General features: G+C 41.1%; 1 protein-coding gene across 3 annotated transcripts in view; it reads left to right on the top strand.

Moving 5' to 3' along the window:
- Positions 1-16433, top strand: part of EFNA5 (ephrin A5) — a 275225-nt gene extending 258792 nt beyond the window's left edge. Inside the window, exons 3-6 of one of the 3 annotated variants that reach the window (XR_004681047.1) lie at positions 7895-7960; positions 8358-8438; positions 10262-10421; positions 13645-13699. Coding sequence is in view for 2 of the 3 variants with exons in the window: in XM_035015012.1 (XP_034870903.1) it covers positions 7895-7960; positions 8358-8438; positions 13645-13766 (269 nt within the window). In the remaining variant the exon portion in view is untranslated. Of the gene's footprint in view, positions 1-7894; positions 7961-8357; positions 8439-10261; positions 10422-13644 lie in introns of all 3 variants that reach the window. The other 2 variants (XM_035015012.1, XM_035015014.1) reach the window with 2 other exon arrangements.
- The last annotated feature ends 4249 nt before the right edge of the window (positions 16434-20682 follow it).

The following is a 20682-nucleotide window of genomic DNA, read 5'->3' as shown; positions in this document are numbered from 1 at the left end:
GACTTAATTTTTTTTTCATAGGGAAAGAGAGGCCCAGGTAGGTTTAGCAGCTGACTGAAAGGCACAGCAGAGTAGGTGAACCAGGGAGAAAATTCAGATCATCATTATGCATGTATTCAAACCACTAAACCTTGTCCGTTCCCAGGCCCCTCATCAGGGAAGATAAGGATGATAGTGGTTATGAAAGCTTCAGAGAAATAATAGCTTATATCCAGGAGCTTCCTGTGAATTGTATTAACTTGATGATTTATTAGTAATTTACTGTCTTGCTATGTTTAGTGCTATAGGATAACACTGTTGCTGTTAATACTGTATAAATGAGTAATGGATTTGTGGCTTTCATTGCTTACCAGTTAACAGAAACCCCAATAACAGACCACAGAGGTGGCACAAGGAGCTTGTGGAGAAGGAATAGTATAAATAGCTCCTCTCTGGGATTCTAAGAATTCTACCTTTTGTCTGAGTTTTGTTTTTTTTTATTACCTTTATTAGGTGGCTTCTAGCTGAAGAAGAGTTTTTGTGAGTGAACCATTCTGCATATCTGCATTATACTTATTATACTGCATTATACTTACCTGGTGCAGCAGGCAGAATTCACCAAAATCACCACAAACGAGAGAAGGAACTGCCCGACCTCAATGACCTGGGCCAGTCATTTCAATAGTGTGGCCTCAGGCAAGGCCCTGTCTCAGAAAATAGTTTTAACACTGTTTAGAACAGGAAGCTTACTTTTCCTAACTGTTCGTTGATTTTTTTTTTTAATGTAAAATATCCAGTAAGGAACTTAACAAAACCTTAAACACAAGGAAATATAGTTAACAATTAAAATGCTATCTAAATATTATCTTGCTTTTCTGTGCCTATGTGGACTGGATTGTTGCAGTCACATCATGGCAGGAGATCAACTTAGGCTGACATAATTTTTTCTTAAAAAGAATTAGAAATGTTTCTTATATAGAGGATGTTTTTAAAAGCATTCTTTGAGGGGTGCCTGGGTGGCTCAGTTGGTTAAGCGACTGCCTTCGGCTCAGGTCATGATCCCGGAATCCTGGGATCAAGTCCCACATTGGGCTCCCTGCTCAGCAGGAAGTGTGCTTCTCCCTCTGACCCTCCCCCCTCTTGGGCTCTCTCTCTCTCTCTCTTACTCTCTCTCTCAAATAAATAAATAAAATCTTAAAAAAATAAATAAATAAAAGCATTCTCTGAAACCCATGTTATTTTTTGGTCAGGCCTTAATAGACCTTACGGTCTAAGGGACAAGTCATACCCTCTTGAATAAAGCAGTAGGAACAAGTTTGTTGTCCCTGAGCTTTAAAAGGCAAGTAAGAGTTTGCCCACACTTGAAATAAATGTGTACAAAAGCAGGATAATGTCCTATTTGTTTTCCTAGAAATCAGTGGAAAGAAACTTGTCCTCAGCCATTTATTTGAGGTTGCTAAGAAAAAATAATTGATCTACCGAGGCTTAGCCCCTGGAATTTAAATAATACTTAAGTTAGCATTTGCAGTGAGAATTTTGCCTGAGGGGGTAGAGAGCCTGCAGAGGGGGAGCAATGGGTGTGATGGGTGGTACCTCCTATTTTTCTCTTTTGTCTGAGGCTGCACAGCTGGAACTAATTTTACTTCCCTCTCCCTGAACTGTACTCTAATTATTTGTCCTTGTTACAGTTCCCTGGTGTTGAAACCCAAGTTTTAGCTCATGGAGTACATGAGCTTATTATATAGTGGGAAACACCCCTTTTCCTTTCCTAGTTGTTTTTTTTTTTTTTAGAAAATCCCTGGAGCCCAATCAAAGAATCTAATATTTACATGATATTTTAAGTTTCCTCAAGGCTCCTACCTTTACTGGGTAACCTCTTTTACAAGTGTTACATCTGCGGCTTTGACCTTAACGTGCCAGTGATTTAAGTCTTGAGACACGGCTGGCTCGGAAAGATGAAATATGTGCGCATCTGTAACCAGCTCCTGTAGTTGCTCTTAGGACAGAAGAAACCTGGGGCCAAGAGCAGGTTATTCAAACACGTGAGTTTAAATCTCAAAAGGTAGGGCTGCGAAATGTATTCCATCCTAACTAGTCCTTTTGTTCTTGATATGAAAATTAGGTGTTTTGCTGCTCTGCTTTTTAAGAAAGGGCAGATAGCCAGTTGCAAATTGTGGCTGGGATATTCTTTCCTCACAAGAAGCCTAACGTTTAAGACTTTTTTCTGTAAGTCTGGTAACCATTTTCCAAGAAGCCCATATGGCTTGGGTGAATCTCTATCCTATACCCACCACTTCTTCTGTTTCCCGCCCTCCACCCACATATACAAAATGGATTTTGATTCATTATGTTCTAGAAGACATTTTCAGTAGTACCGTTTCTTGAAACAGGCTTTACTTCTTGAGCATTTATTGTGAAAGGAATATTAATGCTTAAATCTGCCGTCGCCTGTCTAATTTGCATATATCTGTGTTGTGTGTTAAACTACATGAAAACCTACAGAGAAAAGACTAGGCTCTGCTAACAACTAATAGCCTATCTTTTCTTTTGACTTGCACAAATTGAGAAATATTGCCTGTGGCAAACATAATGGAAAACTGCATTTTTAATGCTCCCACACACACTCATTTCTTTAAAAAGAAGAAAGTGGCCGACTACTCTTAAAAATAAAACTTCTCGGGGTACCCAGACTAGACTGGCAGGGGACACTGTAAAGGAGAAGGATTTTGGCTTTTGGAATGAAGATTTGGGGATGAATAAGGTTCGCAGATATGTTGAAGTTGACTAACAGGTATGGTATTGGGCTTAAAAATACGGAGAAAAAAAAAATACAAGGGCATCAACCCCACCTGCTAAGCCTCTGGTTCTTCATGAAGGACGTTTGCTGCCTTGCCTACTTTTGAGTTGCTTGAAATCTCAAAATATTTGTATTTCATGTAATAGCCTGTGGATAAGATAATTGATTCAAGTTTCTCGATACGGAGAGAAGCTTTAACTGATTATTACAGTCCTTTTGTTTCACATGTTTTAAAGCTCCCCTTTATATTCTCTTTCTCCTGTTTGAGGAAGGGCATTCTGTCTTAGGATCTAAGTTTACATTTTCTATCAAAGCTCATTTAAGTTCACCCAGCAACTTGGGAGTTAAAGTGAGACATCGTGATAATTGCACAGAGCCACACAGGTTGGCTGCATTAGCAAAAACAAACTAAGTGGCCTGGGAAGGAAAATGAAAACCCGTTTTCAAGTGCTGGAGTGAAAACAAATACATACATCCTGTAGTATTTCTTCAACAGCAGTTTATAATTACTTCTCTTCAAGGTCTATTTTAAGCAGACTTAGAACAGTAGCTTGAAAAGTAAGCTAGCAAGCGATCCAGTTCTGTAGACATGGCGGCGGAACAAGAAAAGAGCGGCCCCATGGGAACCAGGGCCTGGTGGTCCTTCTGAGAGTACGCCCCAGTGCCTTAGTCTTTAGGTCTCCCTCAAGTCGGCCATGGGAAGCCTTTGATGGCACAGAGGTGTTTTTTATACAGCACTGTATCATTTAGCTGTTGAATTACAAATTACCCCCAAATGTGGGGCTAAGCCATTTAGCATTCACAGTTTCTGCGGGTCAGGGATCCAGGGGTAGTTCAGCTGAGTCCTCTGGGTCTGGGTCTCCCACAAGGTGACAGTCCTTTAAAGGCTAAGCATTCACTTTCTAGTTCACTCACACCAGATTATTAGCCAGTTCAGGTCCGTGGGCACTCTTGGCTGGAAGTTTCCCTCAGTTCCTTGCCACCGGCCCTCTGGGTTGAGATTCTCACACTACAGCACCTTGTTTCATGAGCGAGAGAGGGAGACAGCAGGCGAGCGAGCGCTAGCAAGAAAGAAGTCCCAGTCTTTTGCAACATAATTCTAGAAATGACATCCTCTCACACTGGCTGTATTCTACTCATTAGAAAGCAAAAAACTAGGTCCAGCCCACTCTCAAGTGAGGGTAACCGGAGCCAGGTCAGAAGCTACCTATCAAAAACGTGATGCCGTCATATTCTTGCCACGTCCGACTAATAAGCCTGTAGTGAATGAACTGTGACATGAATATTGTGTATATTTACAATGCTGAATACAGCTTATGGAAGTACTGATTTGGGGGGGCATGGAATGTGGTCCCCTTTATGTATCAAATTGGCTGAAAAGTGCTGAGCTGAGCTTACCTGACCCCGGAAGACCAAGGAAAGAGGTTTTCAGGAATGGCTGGAGTCGGGGTGCCTGTCTGAGGTCATGGAACGGAGTGAAGATAAGCAGCCCTCATGGCTTTATTAGGATGATACCCTAAACACAGAGACCAGAGGGCCCTCAGATTATATTTCATTATGTGTTGTGAGGTTTTGATTGGTACTTTGTGGATCATTAGGGGGAAGGGACCCTGTGGTTGGATTTATAAAGTTGCTATTAAGATCACGGAATGGGAGGTTGTACTTGTGTTAATGGTCCCGTGCCCCTACTGCCAGCTTCTGGACTCCAAATGTACATTTTCAGCAGTAAACTGTGTAAAGGGATATGGATTTGGTTTATGAGACAAATGGTTAAGACAGGAGTTGCATTTCACATTTTAATTTGACAAATTCTGTTAGAAAATCCATGCATGTTTATGGGAAGAGTTCAAGTCTAGGTTTTCTTTACCTGTTGCAGGTTAATACTTCTTTTTGGTTGCTGAAGCTCCAGTGTGGGAACTTAGGGAGGAAATGTTTGAATTCTTTTGTCCCAGTTCCTATTGATTGGCTTCTACAGGCTCTGAAGCCTCGATAAAATTCCCTCTGATAGACATGTCTGGGACATCCTCCCCCTCCCGGACCAAGCTAAGTCCATGCAGACCTCAGTTACCGCAGCGATCCCTCATGTGATTCACATTCATGTCCCCAGCTGGGATAAGCACAGCACAAGGACAGGAACCATGTGTCTGACACACCTTTGTACCCCTGGTACCTAACAGGGAAGCCGAGCATAGCAGGAATTTTAAAGCTTTTGAACGGATGGGTGAAGTGGTTAGTAATTATGATCAGTTTTCAAATCTTCCCTGTTAATTTTCTAAGGAAAGTAGCATAACAAGTAATAAAATTTAACTAAGATAGTGTTGGTCATTATAAACTGGTGTGGCTCTATAATTATAGGGATATTACCTACACTCCTGAGACAAGCCAGGCACATTTTCAGTTTTCTACTCCCTCGTGTCCATCTGCAGTTCTTAATTGATCCTGGGAGGATTTTCTTTGTAACCTCACTTGTGTGACTGTTAAATTTTTCAATTCCTCTGTTATTTGCTGCTCCTAATGCTTGGTCCACTGCTTTTTGTTTACTTGTGACTGGTAAAGCACTTTTAAGATTACATTAGATCTTCAAATATTACTAATTAATAATCCTAAGTGTTTTGTTCATTTTATAAAGGCATCCTACATTTGTCATCCCAGGGGCCTGGGGTTAAGAAACCTGGAACATAATGTGGAATAAAGCCAGACTCTTACTTTTTAAAATCTTGCATAAAAACTTTTTATGCTTTGTGGTTTGATTTTTGTTTCTTGGTGTGGTAAATGAGGAGCCCAAGTTATACTGCCCTGGCCTGGCCTACCCTCTCAGGTTAGCTGTAGGGGTTAAGAATTGATTTCATGAGCTCAGCCCAGAGGTTGTGGAGTTAACTGATTTAATGTCACCTGCACTGTGTACTCACATTATATGTTTTTATTCTTTGTTCATGAGTTTTTCTAAGGATTAGAGTATAAACAGTATAAAGTGTCAGTCATGTTATAGTTAACAGCTTTTCTGGTGATAGGAGAGGAAGAAGTCATGGAGAAGTGAGATAGGCAAGAGAGGCTTTTATTTTATTTAGGTACATTATATTTTTATGTATGTTTATATTTTATGATCTTAATTTACAGAAGGCTGTAACTCAGCCTGGAGCTAAAGCTAACTGTCCATCTCTCAGAGCTGGTGAGGGAACTCTCCTCAGTTTTTCCTAAAGAGAGCTTATCATTTGTTGCTGTTCAGTTATTCCAGTGCGCCCTACACTGATTTTTATGTACTGGACTTACAGGATTTCTGCTACCTATAAATCTGAAAGACCTGTAAAAATTCCCAAGAAGTACCCCCACTTGATGCGGCCGTGAGCCTATTGTATCTTGCAGTGTCTTTGGTACAATCCGTTCTTGCATGGGGCAAATCGAGTTCACGCTCAAGGCTCAGGCTCCTAGGGAGTTCATCTCAGCTCAAAAATCCACAGAATGGCAGTGTAAATATCCATGTGTCACTTTTTCACACCACCTCTTGTGAATAATGAGACATAAACTATCTCAAGAGCCGTGGTTTTCCTAATGAATTGGAGTCACCTATGTGTACTGTGTTTGTGACATGCACATTTGCAGTCGGGGTCCACAGGAAGGACAGCATTTCCTGGATCCAACCACAGAGTGCAAATACTGTGCCCTAAATAACACACTAGTTACTGTAAATGTCAGTAGAGGGGGTTTTCCCGACTTTGATTTAATAAAAGCCTACAGCAAAGCCAGCTGTTAGCACTTCTTAACTGCTGGTCAGAGGGGCGAGGGGGAGGGGCAAAATCCTCTTTTCTGTATACTTTAGTCTTAGAATTAAGAGGTTTCAACAGGTGTTGAATAGCGACACTAGGGGTCCTTTACAGCTTGATATCTTTTAGGTGGTGAATTTATAAATTTCCCAGCACAGGGATCCTGGAGTTACCGGAGGAGATTCATGTAAAATTAGTTTGGAGTTTGCATCTCAAATCCCCTCACCTAAGAAATAAGCATTTTCATTGTCTGGGCTCCCATGAGGAATAGTAGAAGATAAAAATAAAGGAGAGAGAAAGCGTACCAACCGCGGGTCCTGTCTTTGTCACTGCGGGTGTCTCACCAAACTCACTGTAAGCCGTGAGAGTTTTTGTTGTTGTCATCTGCATTTTCTGAAGAAACCACTTGAGGCAAACACAAGGGGGGGAAACTATGCAGCACTCCTTTATCATTTTTGTCCTCTAGAACGCCTTTAGTAAATGGATGAGATCGTTAAGGGTCTTACTGCCCATGGAAATCCCTTTGACATTATGCTATGTGTACTGAGGGGAGATAATCTTTCCAGCGCAGAGAAAGTTTACAGTCTTATTATCTTGAAGAGAAGAAGAAAGTTTCTTCCTCAAATGAATTATAACTTGAAACATGTTATGTTATGTTTTGGTAAGCCCACTTTATTACTTCCATCCTTCTCTGTGGCAAATTTTTTAAAAATAAATGTACCATTGCACCGTAGTGCTTTCTCAGTAGCATATTGTACTTGTAATATAGCATGATGGAAGTTGCTGGGCTCAGTTTAGTCCTATAGAATGCAGAGCCAAGTTCTGAGTAAAACCTCTAATTGAATTACCTGCAAAGCACTGACAGACAGGGTTTCAGGACAGACAAAGCTTTGCTTTCCCCAGCAAAAATAGGTCATGTTTAAGTTGGCCTTGTAACTATTTGTTACTGGTTTTTGCCAGCACTTTCACCTCGGGCCCCTTTTCCTGCAGGAGACGGGGAGTGGCTCTGTGACTGCCGGCCGGAGGGCTCAAGCATTATCTTCTTATTTTCGAGAAAATTGATAACAGATCAAGTTAAATGGAAGAGCCTTTGAAATAAAAATCCCAAGTATTTTTCTGTAGATTATACCAACATTCTTGCATGAGTCTTTACTGAAAAGAAAAGCCAGGGACAGGAAAGTAGCCCTTTCTAGCATTCTTTATCAATCTGAAAAGTATTTTTGTTTTAACTTCTGGGAAAAATTAGAGTATGCTCCTGTAGTTCATGAAAGAATGTCTTGTAGAGCATTTGCATTTGAAAATGAAGAATAATCCGTTGTCGCTCTCTCCTTTCTTTCTCTTTTTGTCTCATCCACAGCCTCTGCAATCCCAGATAATGGCAGAAGGTCCTGTCTAAAGCTCAAAGTCTTTGTGAGACCAACAAGTAAGTTGACTAGAATGAGCTCCAGAAGGTGGCTTCACCGCGCATGCTCTATCGTGTGGTCTGGTTCACCGCGGTACAACTTTTTTTACTGTTAAATCCTGTGTGGTACCTGTTTTGTATATCAGCATCCATGTTTTAGTTTTCATCATATTTTTTCTCATCATTCTTCATGATGCTTTTATTTTGAAGTACACAGCAGTTGCTAACTTGTTGTTTCTTAGACTGTTGTACGTGCACAGCAAATGGGAACAATATTGGCATTTGGATACATGCCATTGATTGTAAAACAATCTCTACATAAATTAAAGGAGACAATAGAGAGAAAGAAAAAAAAGAAATGGGAGTTTAAGGGTGTCTTCACTAACATATTTGGCTGTTATCTCTATTTTTGTTATAGATAGCTGTATGAAAACTATAGGTGTTCATGATCGTGTTTTCGATGTTAACGACAAAGTAGAAAATTCATTAGAACCAGCAGGTTAGTATGCTTAGAGACTCTTCTTTTAACAAATGCATCTCTCTCTGGTGCTTCCGTACTTTTTTTCCTTTCTTCTCCGCATGTTTGCATGTTATAGTTGCTCTGCTTTTGCTCATTGCTAGCGATGCTAATATTACTTATATTCTACCTCATTCCTCCAGTATCTTTGTCTAATGCATGTTAGATAAAATATGACCTTTCTTTTTTTGGACATGGGTTTGATATAATGCAGTATCCTAATATAGAAGCCCCATCAGAATGCTAAAATCTCACTGCTTTTTACCATATCCTCCGAGCATGCTGGTGAATCACTGTGAATATTAATGGCTCTGTTTTCATAGAAGACAGGAAAAAAAAAAATTCTATTGTTTATGTTTTTATATTATGTCCAGTAATTAAGACTATTGCACAAAATAGCTAACTCAACGTATTTAATTTTCTCTGGCAATTCACATGCATCATTGAACTGATCTAAAGACCTTTAGTACATTTCAGATATTCTTTGTGCTATTGATATCAATAGCAGTTGGTCTGGAGAAGTACAATCATGTTGCCTAACACCACAAATTCACACACGTGTTACTTGCACAAATGAATCAGTAGTCTGTCCAACCAAATGTGATCCTTGACTGCTGAGGCAAAATAAGTATTAAGGAGAAATTTTTTTTTTCTACTCCTACATTCCACACACCCAAACTTTCCCGTCACTGAAGAAACCTAAAACCCACACAAGCACTCATTGAAACATTTACACTGTAGTGTACTGTGGGTGAAGTGGCCCTATACTATCCATTTGGTTAGAAATTCAACTAGACACTAGGATAGGAGCTCTCTATCCACTGTGCACTGAGGACCGTGCCTTGATGCCCCTGTATACCTACCTTCCTATGGTTTCCTCTCTTTGCCCTACCTGCTTGAGATCTTGACTGGTTTCCTTACCCAACTCCCGCATCCATCTCAAAGCTTAATGAATTAAAATGATTTCTTCTTCACAGAAAGATGTGAGCCCCCCCCAACCTTATGTGAACAGAGATTTTTTTCTTTCATCTATTTGTAGCAGCACTTCTCTTTTTTATGGCCCTAGTAATTAAAGGGTTGTGAAGTCCACTTTATCTTTTGAGTATTGTTACTAGGACATAGCCAGGGAGCCTTAGGGAAATTTACCCTGAGTAAATGCGGTGCCTCAGGACATACAATAGCTTTCACATTGTAACTGACAGGAAGAGTTAGAAAAACAAGAATGCTTGGGGAAAAAACCTAAGGCAGGCATCTTACCCCAGCACAAATGGGAGGTGTGTAGAATAAAGCTCTGAGAGGCCTTCTTGACTCCCCAGGGATCAGTTAGCTGCTTTAGAAAGTTGCAAGGAATGAGTGCTCACATGGAGATATTTTAATTGAGTCCTGGAAATCTGGAAGCATTACTGGGACTTTTCAAAGTACCAGACTCCTTCCAAAGCTCGAAGACTTGGTCCATCTTAGGGTCTTTGAGTTAGATGGGCTCTCTTCTAAGGCCCACAGAGTCTACACTTGCCCCTTGATAACTGAGACTTGCCCAGGCCTCATCACTAGTAAGAGACTGATCCAGGTTTAATATTCAAATTTCTTGACTCCCATTCCAACATGAGTAGAAAAGGAGGATTCTCTTACCATTAGTAGACACGCAGATCTTCATAAAGAGAACTTTATTGGAAATGTTAATAAGTCATGTGTAGAATGACGGACCGAGTTAGGCGTGTTGTAAACCTAAGTTATCCTGAATTACGATTTTTTGATGCAAGTTGTGGTAGAATGTAGGCATATCTTTCCAATAATCTTTTTTCCAGGTAAACTCCATTGCCTATCAAGAAAGCAAGAGGCTGTTTAGAAACAACAGATTGCATGTTTTTCTTGGTCATCAAGAGATACACTGAGGACTATTCTGACACTAGGAAAATTACCTTTGAATTCAACTAATGATAAGATGCAAGATATTAAGATGCATTCGTACGTGAGCATATGTCACTGTCTTTGGGAAATAGGCTCTTTTTCCCTGAGCATTTAAAATCCTTGATGGCTCCCCAATCTATGCACATAGAACTGATGGAAGTTTGCAGAAGTCTGATGGAATGTGGTGTGTGTGTGTGTGTGTGTTGGGGAGTGGAAATGCAGGTGCACATGCATGGGTACGCAGGCAGGAAAAGCTCCTCCAGTCAGTCAAGACTGTATTTACAGGTTTTCTTGTGAGCATCTTCGCTAAAAAAGTAAGACGAGGTTGAGCTACCATCCCTGGCTGTAGGAATGCAGTAATTTGTCCTGTTCCTCACAAAATTCAGTCAGACGTGTGGCTTTACACCCACCGCTGTGTTGGATGGTGGAGTATAGACCTAGACTTTAAAAATCCGGAAAGCCTGAAAGGATTCCACTGCATGTTCTCGGCAATGTGTACTAACTCACCTGTCTTTGGAATGTATTTGTCTTTTTTGTTTGCTTGCACACTCTGCCTGCCAGTTTCCTATCATCAGGGATACAGGATGATCTCAGGGCAGACATATGCCACAGAATATGCTCCAAAATATTGCTAGTGTTCTCTCAATTAACCATTGAAACCCTCAGACTGTGGAATCCTGGAGGCAGGAGGCAAGACTTGATTTGGTTTCTGAGGAGGAATATTTTCTTCCTTCAAGCCACATTTACCATCATGAGTCTTAGGAAGTCTCTGATGGTTAGATATAATTTCCACTGGGTGAGATTTTGCTTATGAATTCTTCCTTAGGATTCTGAAATTGCTCAGATTTACCCAAATGACAGCTAGTTTCTCATTTTGCTTCTCAGGGGCCGTAGAATCTTCCAACATTGAGGCCCTGTTAGAATTGAAGGATGCTTTGTAGAATCCTGAGCCAGGACCAGCATGTTACAGAGAGCAGAGAAGAACTGTATGGCCCTAGTGGGACAGATTTCCCCCTTTGAGGGTAAAATGACACTTACCGGCTGGTTGCTTAGAAGAGGGTTACTCTGAAAAATCATCCATGATTAGAAGACTGAAAAGTACACGTAACCTCATGCTTCACTTGTATGAAAAACGAAAGCTTTCCTCCTCTCCGTGTCCCACAAGGTCATTCACCCTGTCTTGTGCTGCCTGGAGCAATGGTTAGCCCTTGCTGAGCATCCTGAAAGGATAGGGAGGCATCTCGCCCTCCAGTTCACACTGACTACCTACTTAGGACTGGAATAACTTTTATCAGTACACATCTAGACTTTACAAGGAAGAGGATTGGGTAATTTGGTAGTAAAAATAAGATGGAGAAGAACCCAAGAGCTGATGTAATTTCAGGTGTATAAATGGCATTTCAAAATGAAATCTGGAAGGAAGCCTCAGGGTTTATGGTTTTTACAAATTAAACCCAAAGCACTCTATTATTCTGATTGACAACATATTGATGCTCTTAAGGCGATCTGGATTTTAATTTCAGGGCTTTTCAGGGCATTTCTATCTAATTCCTGTTACCTCCAGATCAAATACATTTGCCAGGCTGAAGAACAGAGAGAAGCGACCACAAGTAGTTGGCACCACGGGGGTGGGGTGGGGGGTGCTTTATAGTTTTTCCTCTGCATTCCTTTAACTTTGCATTCTTGCTCCCTAACCTTCTCTCTAGTCTTTTAAGCCAGTCGCCACCCCACACAGGTTTGCTCAGGTCCAGGGGAAGGGAGCAAATCAGACACAGGAATGCAGCAGCTACTACAGGAGGACAGGCAAAGAGCACTCCAGGGCAGAAGCCTTAACATGGAGCAGATAGATTGCTTAGCTCATACTGGGAATGGATGTGATGAACAGAGATAGCCTACCTGCGCATATCCGAAGCAGGGGCCAGCCCGTGCACCTGCAAAGTGGCCACTTTCGGACAAAGGATAGGGAGTGTGACGATACATAGTGAAAAAGAAAGCATCCTTATTGTGACATGTGGTGTGAAGATATAAATGAGTTTGAACTCAATGGTCCATTAAGGGGTTCTAAGTGGGTCATGTAGGGATACTTAGGGATTATCCTTTGAGGTCTACAAAATTGAGAAACCTCACTAGAGTCTCACTTGTCTCCACTCTCTGATTGACCGTTGAGTGAATATAAGATGACAGTCTCCTGAGCTTTTACAGGAAGGTCCCCTGATGCTGAAATAAAACTCTACCACTGAACCCCACCCTGGGCCCCAAGAACATGTGGTTCAGAGAACATGTAGTCTGAAAGCACAAGTTAAGCCCGGAGGAAGGAAGAAGACGGGCAACACGAGCAAAGCATGGCTCGTAGGCAAGACGCCCATCTATCTTTGGGTACTAATTGCTGCAGAGTTCCTGTTTCAAAGTTAAGCCTGTTAATCATGCAGATCAGGAAGGCTATCCAAAGTCAGAGGCAGCCTGGTAGAACACTTTATAGCTAAATAAAAGAAGCTTACCTCCCTTAATCCCTTTTATTTAGAGGAAAATTTGCATCCACGCTGATAATTGATGTGCCAAGCTTCAGCCTGATAAAAATAAAAATAGTTAAGTTCAAGTAATTTAATCCTGGGGATACAGGGTTTGGAATGGAAATAGCACCATCATTGATTCCCAATTGTAGGCAAACTAGTGGGCACCACTTACTGAGGTCTAGTGGGCATTACGTATAGTTAATTGAAAATGCTGTTCTGGCAAAAAATAAATAAATGCGGTTTTGGCCTTTAATTTTTCTTAATTGAAAATTCATGTAGGTAACCAACCACCAAACATTCAACACTAATCCCGTGAAACAGGTGCAAAGAGAAAAACGGGCAGCCCCATTCTGATCAACCACTAACATGACAATGTAACTACACACACACACACCCCCACCAACATGTCACTTGCTTCTCCGTGGCATCTTGGGTTGAAAAGGGACCTTCAGACATCTCGGCTTTGTGCAAGGTGTGTTTGCTAGCAAACCAAAGTAGTAAACACATACCAAAGGTTACAGTCTGGGTACAATTTTTCCCCTCACTTTTTAAGGAACGTAATAATATTGCTGAAAAAGTCCAATTTTCTCTGCTTGTCCTTTGTTTGCTGTAAATACTGAGTGATTATGCAGACATGAAAGTCAATGGTGGCACAAGGTTCATTACCCTACTTTGCAGAGGGTGGCGAGGTCTGTTAACAGCAGGCTGCTGCGAGAGTTATTAAGGATGTGAAATCTCATTGGAATGTGTGCTTTCTCTTTGAACAGATGACACCGTACATGAGTCAGCCGAGCCATCCCGCGGTGAGAACGCGGCACAAACACCAAGGATACCCAGCCGCCTTTTGGCAATCCTACTGTTCCTCCTGGCGATGCTTTTGACGTTATAGCACAGTCTCCTCCCGTCACCTGTCACAGAAAGCATCAGGGTCTTGGAACACCGGAGATCCACCTAACTGCTCATCCTAAGAAGGGACTTGTTATTGGTTTTTTGGCAGATGTCAGATTTTTTGTTTTCTTTCTTTCAGCCTGAATTCTAAGCAACAACTTGGGGCCAGGAGGGCTCAAGTAGCTGCTGCTCCCCTGCCCTACCCCCCGCCCCCAGCCCTTGCCTTCTCTCATCCCTTCCAAATTGAATGGACTCCAGATGAAAATGCCCAATTGTCCATAGTGACACCAGTGGTCGTCAGCGCCTGTGCATTCTCCTCTAAGAGCCCACCTCCGTTAGCGTACTGTGACAGTGGTCTATGGACAAGGAGGAACGGTGGCAGATGTGGCTAGTGATGGCAAGGCCCAGGGGGGGTTTTCCTCTCCCATACAATATTTATGCCTTCTCATTCAGGACTGTAAGATGATCGTGCGGGGCATCATGTCACCATGTCAAGTCCAGAGGGGAGGTAGTAAGGACAGATATAATATTACACCCTTTCCTCTAGGAGTACATAAATGAACAGGCTTCCAAAAGGTTGAGACACTGGTTTGTTTTGTTTTGTTTTTTGGTTCTTGGGGGTTTTTTTGTTTTTTTTTGTTTTTTGCTTTTGTTTTTTGGGGTTATTTTTTTACGATGACTGTCTTAAAGCACTCTTGACAGCAAAACTTGTGCTCCACGAAAGCAGCCTTTTTTTCTAGAAAGCAGGTCGGGTGCGGGAATGCTAGCTAGCACAGAGCAAGGGTGAAAACAGAGAAAACTAGGTTTGGTGGGGGTGTGTACGTGTGAGTGCCTCTAATTTTTTTGGTGACTGGACAATGCACACCAGATTTTTTTTCCCTTGGAATACAGATCACCATGGTGCTACAATTTTTTTTAAAAAGAAACTCAAAGAGGCATTTTTATGAATAAAGTGACCTTCCCCAAGGCTGACAAGCCAGGGTTGATGAGTGTATAATGGAATAGCTCTGGATGCTCCTCTGGGGGACGATAGGTACCAAGGAAAGGAGGTCAGTGGCCAGAGGAGATGTGATTTGGCTTTGCTGGAGCGCCAGTGCGTGCTGTGGCCTTTCCCCGACTCCCACCCTAGTACCCACGTTTCGCTCCACACTCCACATCTACAGGGGCTCGGACACACAGCCCTGTCACCAGGAGAGTCAGTCAGCACTACTTGGGAGGGCTAAAGGGAAATTTGGAATAAAAATTCCAAAGTTTGGAATAAAAAATTCAAGTGTTGATTTTATATTCTTTCCCTTTCTGACACAGCCTGAAGCGTAGGGGGAACATGTGTTTATCTGTGGGAGATAAACAAGATGGAGTCCCAAAGACTTTAACAAAATATTTTTTTAAAAATCCACTAGAATAGAAAATACATTATTTAGATATACTTTATGCTGAGAGTGAGTATATATGCTTGTCCTATTTAAACTTGTGAGAAAAAAAGTGGTATCCCTTGATACATTTAGAAATATAGGGGGCTATCTTGTTTCATTGTCGGGGTGGGGCAGAAGGAGAATAAACGCAAGACGACCCTGTTTGAGGAATCTTAGCATGGCCAACAAGGGCCATTTCCAGTTGATTACCAGGAAATACAAGCCTTGGGGGTTACTTAACTACTGGTGAGGCTGTCACCAACTTTGAACTCCAAAAGCCTAGACAGGGAAAAGTGTCAGACCAATGGAAAAGAAATCTAGCCTTTTTACTATTGCACGACATGTCAGTAGGAACCATGCCTTTCAGAACAGAGCAAAAAGTAAATGCAGTGATTATGTAACTTACGAAAAATTGGAAGCGTTCCAGCAAAATAAGGCTTTTTAAAAATAGGTATATTTGTTTTTTTAAAATGTCTATATGAAAAAAAGAGAGGGGTCATATTATGCACAGACTTCGTGAATGGGAATTTGCTACGAATTGTGAGTAGTTCTGAATTAGAAAAATGTGTGTGAATGAAAGGCAGCTTGTAAAGGTACTTGCACCCTGGAGAGTTGTACACATGTTGGCATGTAATCTGGGCTTACCTGATCCATTTGGAATGGACGTTACTGCTGGGTCTCTTTGCACTTGGAGCCCCGGGGGTGGGGTCGCCAGCCTCACAGACACAATCAGTGCTGCTTCCCCAGACATCAGGAACTCCTCTGGAGTGACCGAGTCTTGTCACAGAAGGCAGCCACCATTTCACTGGAACAGAAGTTCACAGCATTGGATTCTTTTTTCCTTTAACTCTTTATATGCTCAGTACTCTCAGTAATATCCAGTAATACTTCTTTTTATTAATAGTTACAGGCTTGTTGGTCCAGTGGGATTTGAGTGGGGGTGGGGGGAGGATACCTGCTAAAATGGATCAACAGAACCAAAATAATACTGCATGTTCTATAACCACAAGGAAATCGAATGATCCTGTAAAGATTCCAGTTAGTCATAACTACATTAGCAGTGCTAATTTCATTTTAGAAATGGTGACTTCTGTGGTTTTGCTAGCATTCGTCTCTAACAAATGATAAAATAATTACTCATGGCCCTCTCTGCCACTGTCTTTCATTTTTCACAGTGAAATTAGACCCCTTTACTTCATTATGCCACTACAAATTAAGTTTGGGGAAAAAAAAAAAAGGCAAGACTATCCACACCAGTAGACAGTATGCTTCTCTACCGTTAAGTGATGGAATTGTAGGTAATGTTGGCCACAGAGTTTCCAAGACAATGATTGGTATCAGAGAGTTTTCCTCTTGTCCAGAAAGTGCTGGTGGCCTTTTATGGTGGTGGTAACAACCCTCCGGGGGCTTAGGAGAATGTCGATGCAATTTTGTAGCAGCTTTTAATTAAACAACAACAACAACAACAACTCAAAGTCTGAAGGGCAGCCTTAGCTGCCTCTCAGCCCCAGTAAGTCAAACCCCAGCGACGTTTGCCCCTGGTTGCCAAGGGCTTTGCAACATGAAGCAGGGAAATAAGGATCTGTCTGTTTAGTGGATACCGTGTATCCTTTAATAGACCAGGTAACAGTTCGTGTTAGTTTAGACTATTGTTTTGTACTGTACTTTCTTGGGTGGCAGAGGAAAGAAAAGTAAAACGTTAAAAAGAAAAAAAAAAACAACTGCGTTCTTTAATTCTGTATTATTAGCGACCTCTGTTGTATATAGTGTTTGATAATAAAGTATTGATTTGATTCTTATGTCTTTTGTAAGTGAGAACAATAATCTTTCAGGATACAAAACATGCATTGAGGTTTTGAAACATCCACTGTATACGTAGCTGAGAAGAGTCACAAATGGCTAAGACACTGCTCCATACAGGACTCATGTGCAGTCATCGCCCTCCCAGTCTTAAGACTCCACCATCTTGGGACCCGGAACAACATGGCTTTTTTGATCCATATCTTATCCTCAGTGTTTTCAAGGTCTGATGTTGGAGCCCTGTGGTGTTTTTTCTCCCCCGGCATGTTGGCTTAAAAAGGCTTAGGGAATCTGGTGACAGTTCTGTACTTCGGCTTGGTTTTCTGTTTGTGGTGGTTTTCATAGACGGTTTCATTTTTCCCTCAGGACGAGCTGCCGGTATCAAACGCGGCCCAAGCATGGGAAAGGTTTCAAGCCAGTCCATTTAGGCAGGTTAAATGGGGGCTGTTGCCCTCTGCCATTGTGAGAGGAAGAGTCGTACAGTACCTGTGGGTTTTCAGGGACTTTGTTTTTCTCTGGTGCCTTAGCAACGGCAGCAGCCATTTTTAGGAGTTTACCCCAAATTAATTAAACCATTTAAACCCCCTCCATTCATTGCTCTCAGAGCTGCGGTCAGTCGTTTCTCTTTTGAAAACCACCTCCACCAACACCCCCGTTTGCCTACCACCAGCCCCCCTTTTATTTCTTACGTTTATTTATTTTAGTTTTTTGTCTTCTTGCCTTCCTCCCACGTTTTACTTTCCTTCAGAACCGTGAATGGGCAGGTCTGGCTCTGGTTTGGCATCGCTGAGTTCTTCCCATGCATTTGCCCAAGAGCTGCTCGGATATGAGACGAATCCCCCCGCAGTGGGCTTGCTCCCATTGTCTGTACAGGCTAATAGATGCTGGCATGTTGGAGGTTACCCGTGAGTCCAAATCCACTTTCCATGCTTACTCTTGACACCCCATCAAAGCCACTCATCGTGTGTGCGTCTGGGTGCGAAGTGCAGCTCCGTGTGGTCCTGTGTGTGCTGTACTGCCCTGCTTTGCAGTTCCTTTGCACTTACTCATCGAGTGCTGTTTTGAAATGCCGACATTATATCAACGTAAAAAAAAAAAAATGTAAAAAAAAAAAAACAACCCCACACAAACCAACCCATACAATCTGTATTTGTATATACACGTGTCCGTACAAGTATACCTAAATAAAAATTAAAGATTTTCATCATTTTAATTGGAGCCCTCCTTCTACTTCTTTGTTCCTTGAATGACGCCTTTATTTCAGGGGCTACTTACACTCTGCTGATTTTTCCAAATCTTTGTGGCTAGAGAAGATAATACGTTACGTACAAGAGAAGGCCTGAGACAAACTCAAAGAATGCAGGGTTAGAAAATGGCCCGGTATCTAGGCACATGCCAGTTATTCTGATGAGAAAATGGTGAAATTCAAGCCATGTCTTTGTATTTGAGCCTTAAAATAGGCACTATGGCAAGCCCTGCATCCTAAAACCACTTAAATCCAAGAGCTACGTACAAAATTATGTTCTTTCACTTTGTAGTTTTTCACCCCATCAAGACAAAGACAAAATAAGCATTTTTCCAACAAGCATCCCATACTTCAGAGAGAATTAATGACAGTAATAGTAATCACTTCAGTACAACACTGAAGGTTAGTGCTATCAAGGAAGACTTAACTTACCGGTGTGTAACCTTGTGCAAGTCACACAGTATCTTTGGGACTCCATTTCCCTATCACTAAGTAATAAGAGTTATGTAAGTGATTTGGTTTTCTGAATATTGCCCTTGCTGGGCACCACAAAGCCCATTTGGCATCTCAGTCATGTGAGTTTTTGTCTTTGATGATGACATTACTATAAGCACAATTTGAAAATCTCATCTGTAGAGGGGGGAAAGCATCAAATATCTGATATAATAGACACCTAATGCATTTCAAGATGTGGCTTTAATTATACCATGTTAACATTAAACTCATTGAAAGCTTTTTATTATCTTTAATTATTTGGCAGGGCACTAAACACTAATTATAACTTACTGTAACCTTTTTTTGCTAATGAAGAATGACAGCTTTACAGAATGAGGAACAACTATTTAAAAAAAAGAAAAAGGTGTACTGGACTGCCTATGTGATATTTTCAAACCAGAACAGCATTACGTGGTCATTATCATCTTCACCTTCATCATCAAAAGCATTTAAGTGATCATGACATTGTGCTCAGTGCTGTGCAGAATGAAGTTAATGTTTACAATTTGTACTTTCAAAGTTTACAAAAGGCAGACATTATGTGTAAGCATAACATAGTAACTATTCATAGAGGAAATCTAAAGTTCAAACATTTATATTATGCATAAGTAAGAGGGGATTAGGATTTGAAGATTAAGAAGCTTAGAGCGAAAGTAAATCATCTTTACAAATAGTCAAAATGGGGGTTAGGAGCTGCTTACAAAACAGGAAACTTGGTGAGTTAAAAACTACTGTGGGCTTTAAGAGAATGATGAAGTGTCACTGAAGCAAATTATGAAGATACTAGTCCAGGGAAATCACCCTAGTGCCCTAACAGAGGAGGGGAAGTGATGAAAAGATGACAATTTCAGATTCTGCCTTAAACAAAGCTCATGCTGCTCTCCTGAATCTGAGATGGTATCTACACCAGACTGTGAGAGGTCTAGGACCTCAGCATAAGGGTAGGCTATATAACACTCAGATTAGAGGAAAGGGATAAAGTGTAGAACATGTAACATCAGGGACTAATACAACTTCAAAGTGACGGTGACTCCCTGATGAAGAGGCCACTTCCCAACAGACAGTGCTGTACACTCTAATGGGAAAGCAGGCTGGACCAGAGGTGGGACTATGAGCAGTGCTGCACAAACCACACTTCGATTTGTTTGGCAACAAGTATTTAGAATACTTGAGTCATCAAAGGTGCTATATAAAAAATCACAGGGTGAATTTGAGTGAAGAAAACACACCTGTATTTGGATCTCTTATCTCAGTGATAATGATGAGAATCACCTCTCTTACTATGGGAATGTATGAAATCTAGGTGTCATAAAAATTTTCAAGGTGATTCTGATGGATTATTCACTGATTGTTCTAATAGTTTCTTAGGAATTGTTTGCAAAACATTTTCTTAGAGATCGTTTGCAAAGCTTACTTTCATATTCTGATAACAGAAGCATTCTTCAGGAAAGCATTGGCAAAAATGCTGTGAAAAGCATTATGAGTTTTACACAGCCCCTCTGGAAAACAAGTGCTTTAGAAAATGATTATAAATAACTAATCAGGCCAATATCCTCTATCAGTTTTTAGTTTGACACATTCTGCTATATTAAGTCCAATCATTCAGTGGTTAAATATATATGTGTGCCTTTTTTATTCTTTTAATTTTTTTTTTGAGTAAGCTCTACACCCAATGTGGGTCTTGAACTCACAACCCTAAGATCAAGAGTCATATGTTCTACCAAATGAGCCAGCCAGGTGCCCCTCTGTGTGCCTATTAAAATGGAGTTGTAACTGCAGATAGACCCTGTGAGCAGGAAATTTGCAGTAACTGTGTTTCTTTTTTTATGCAGATGATAAATGAATGTACAAGCTTTAAGAAAGAGAGAGAGAGAGAGAAAGAGAAAGAGAGCGAGAAAGAGAAAGAGAAAGAGAGAGAGAAAGAAAGAAAGAAAGAAAGAAAGAAAGAAAGAAAGAAAGAAAGA

Source organism: Mirounga leonina, unplaced genomic scaffold (genome assembly GCF_011800145.1).
Source record: "Mirounga leonina isolate KUSES-001 unplaced genomic scaffold, KU_Mleo_1.0 Mir_168, whole genome shotgun sequence".
NCBI classification, from domain to species: domain Eukaryota; kingdom Metazoa; phylum Chordata; class Mammalia; order Carnivora; family Phocidae; genus Mirounga; species Mirounga leonina.
This window is presented reverse-complemented; position numbering and strand designations above follow the sequence as displayed.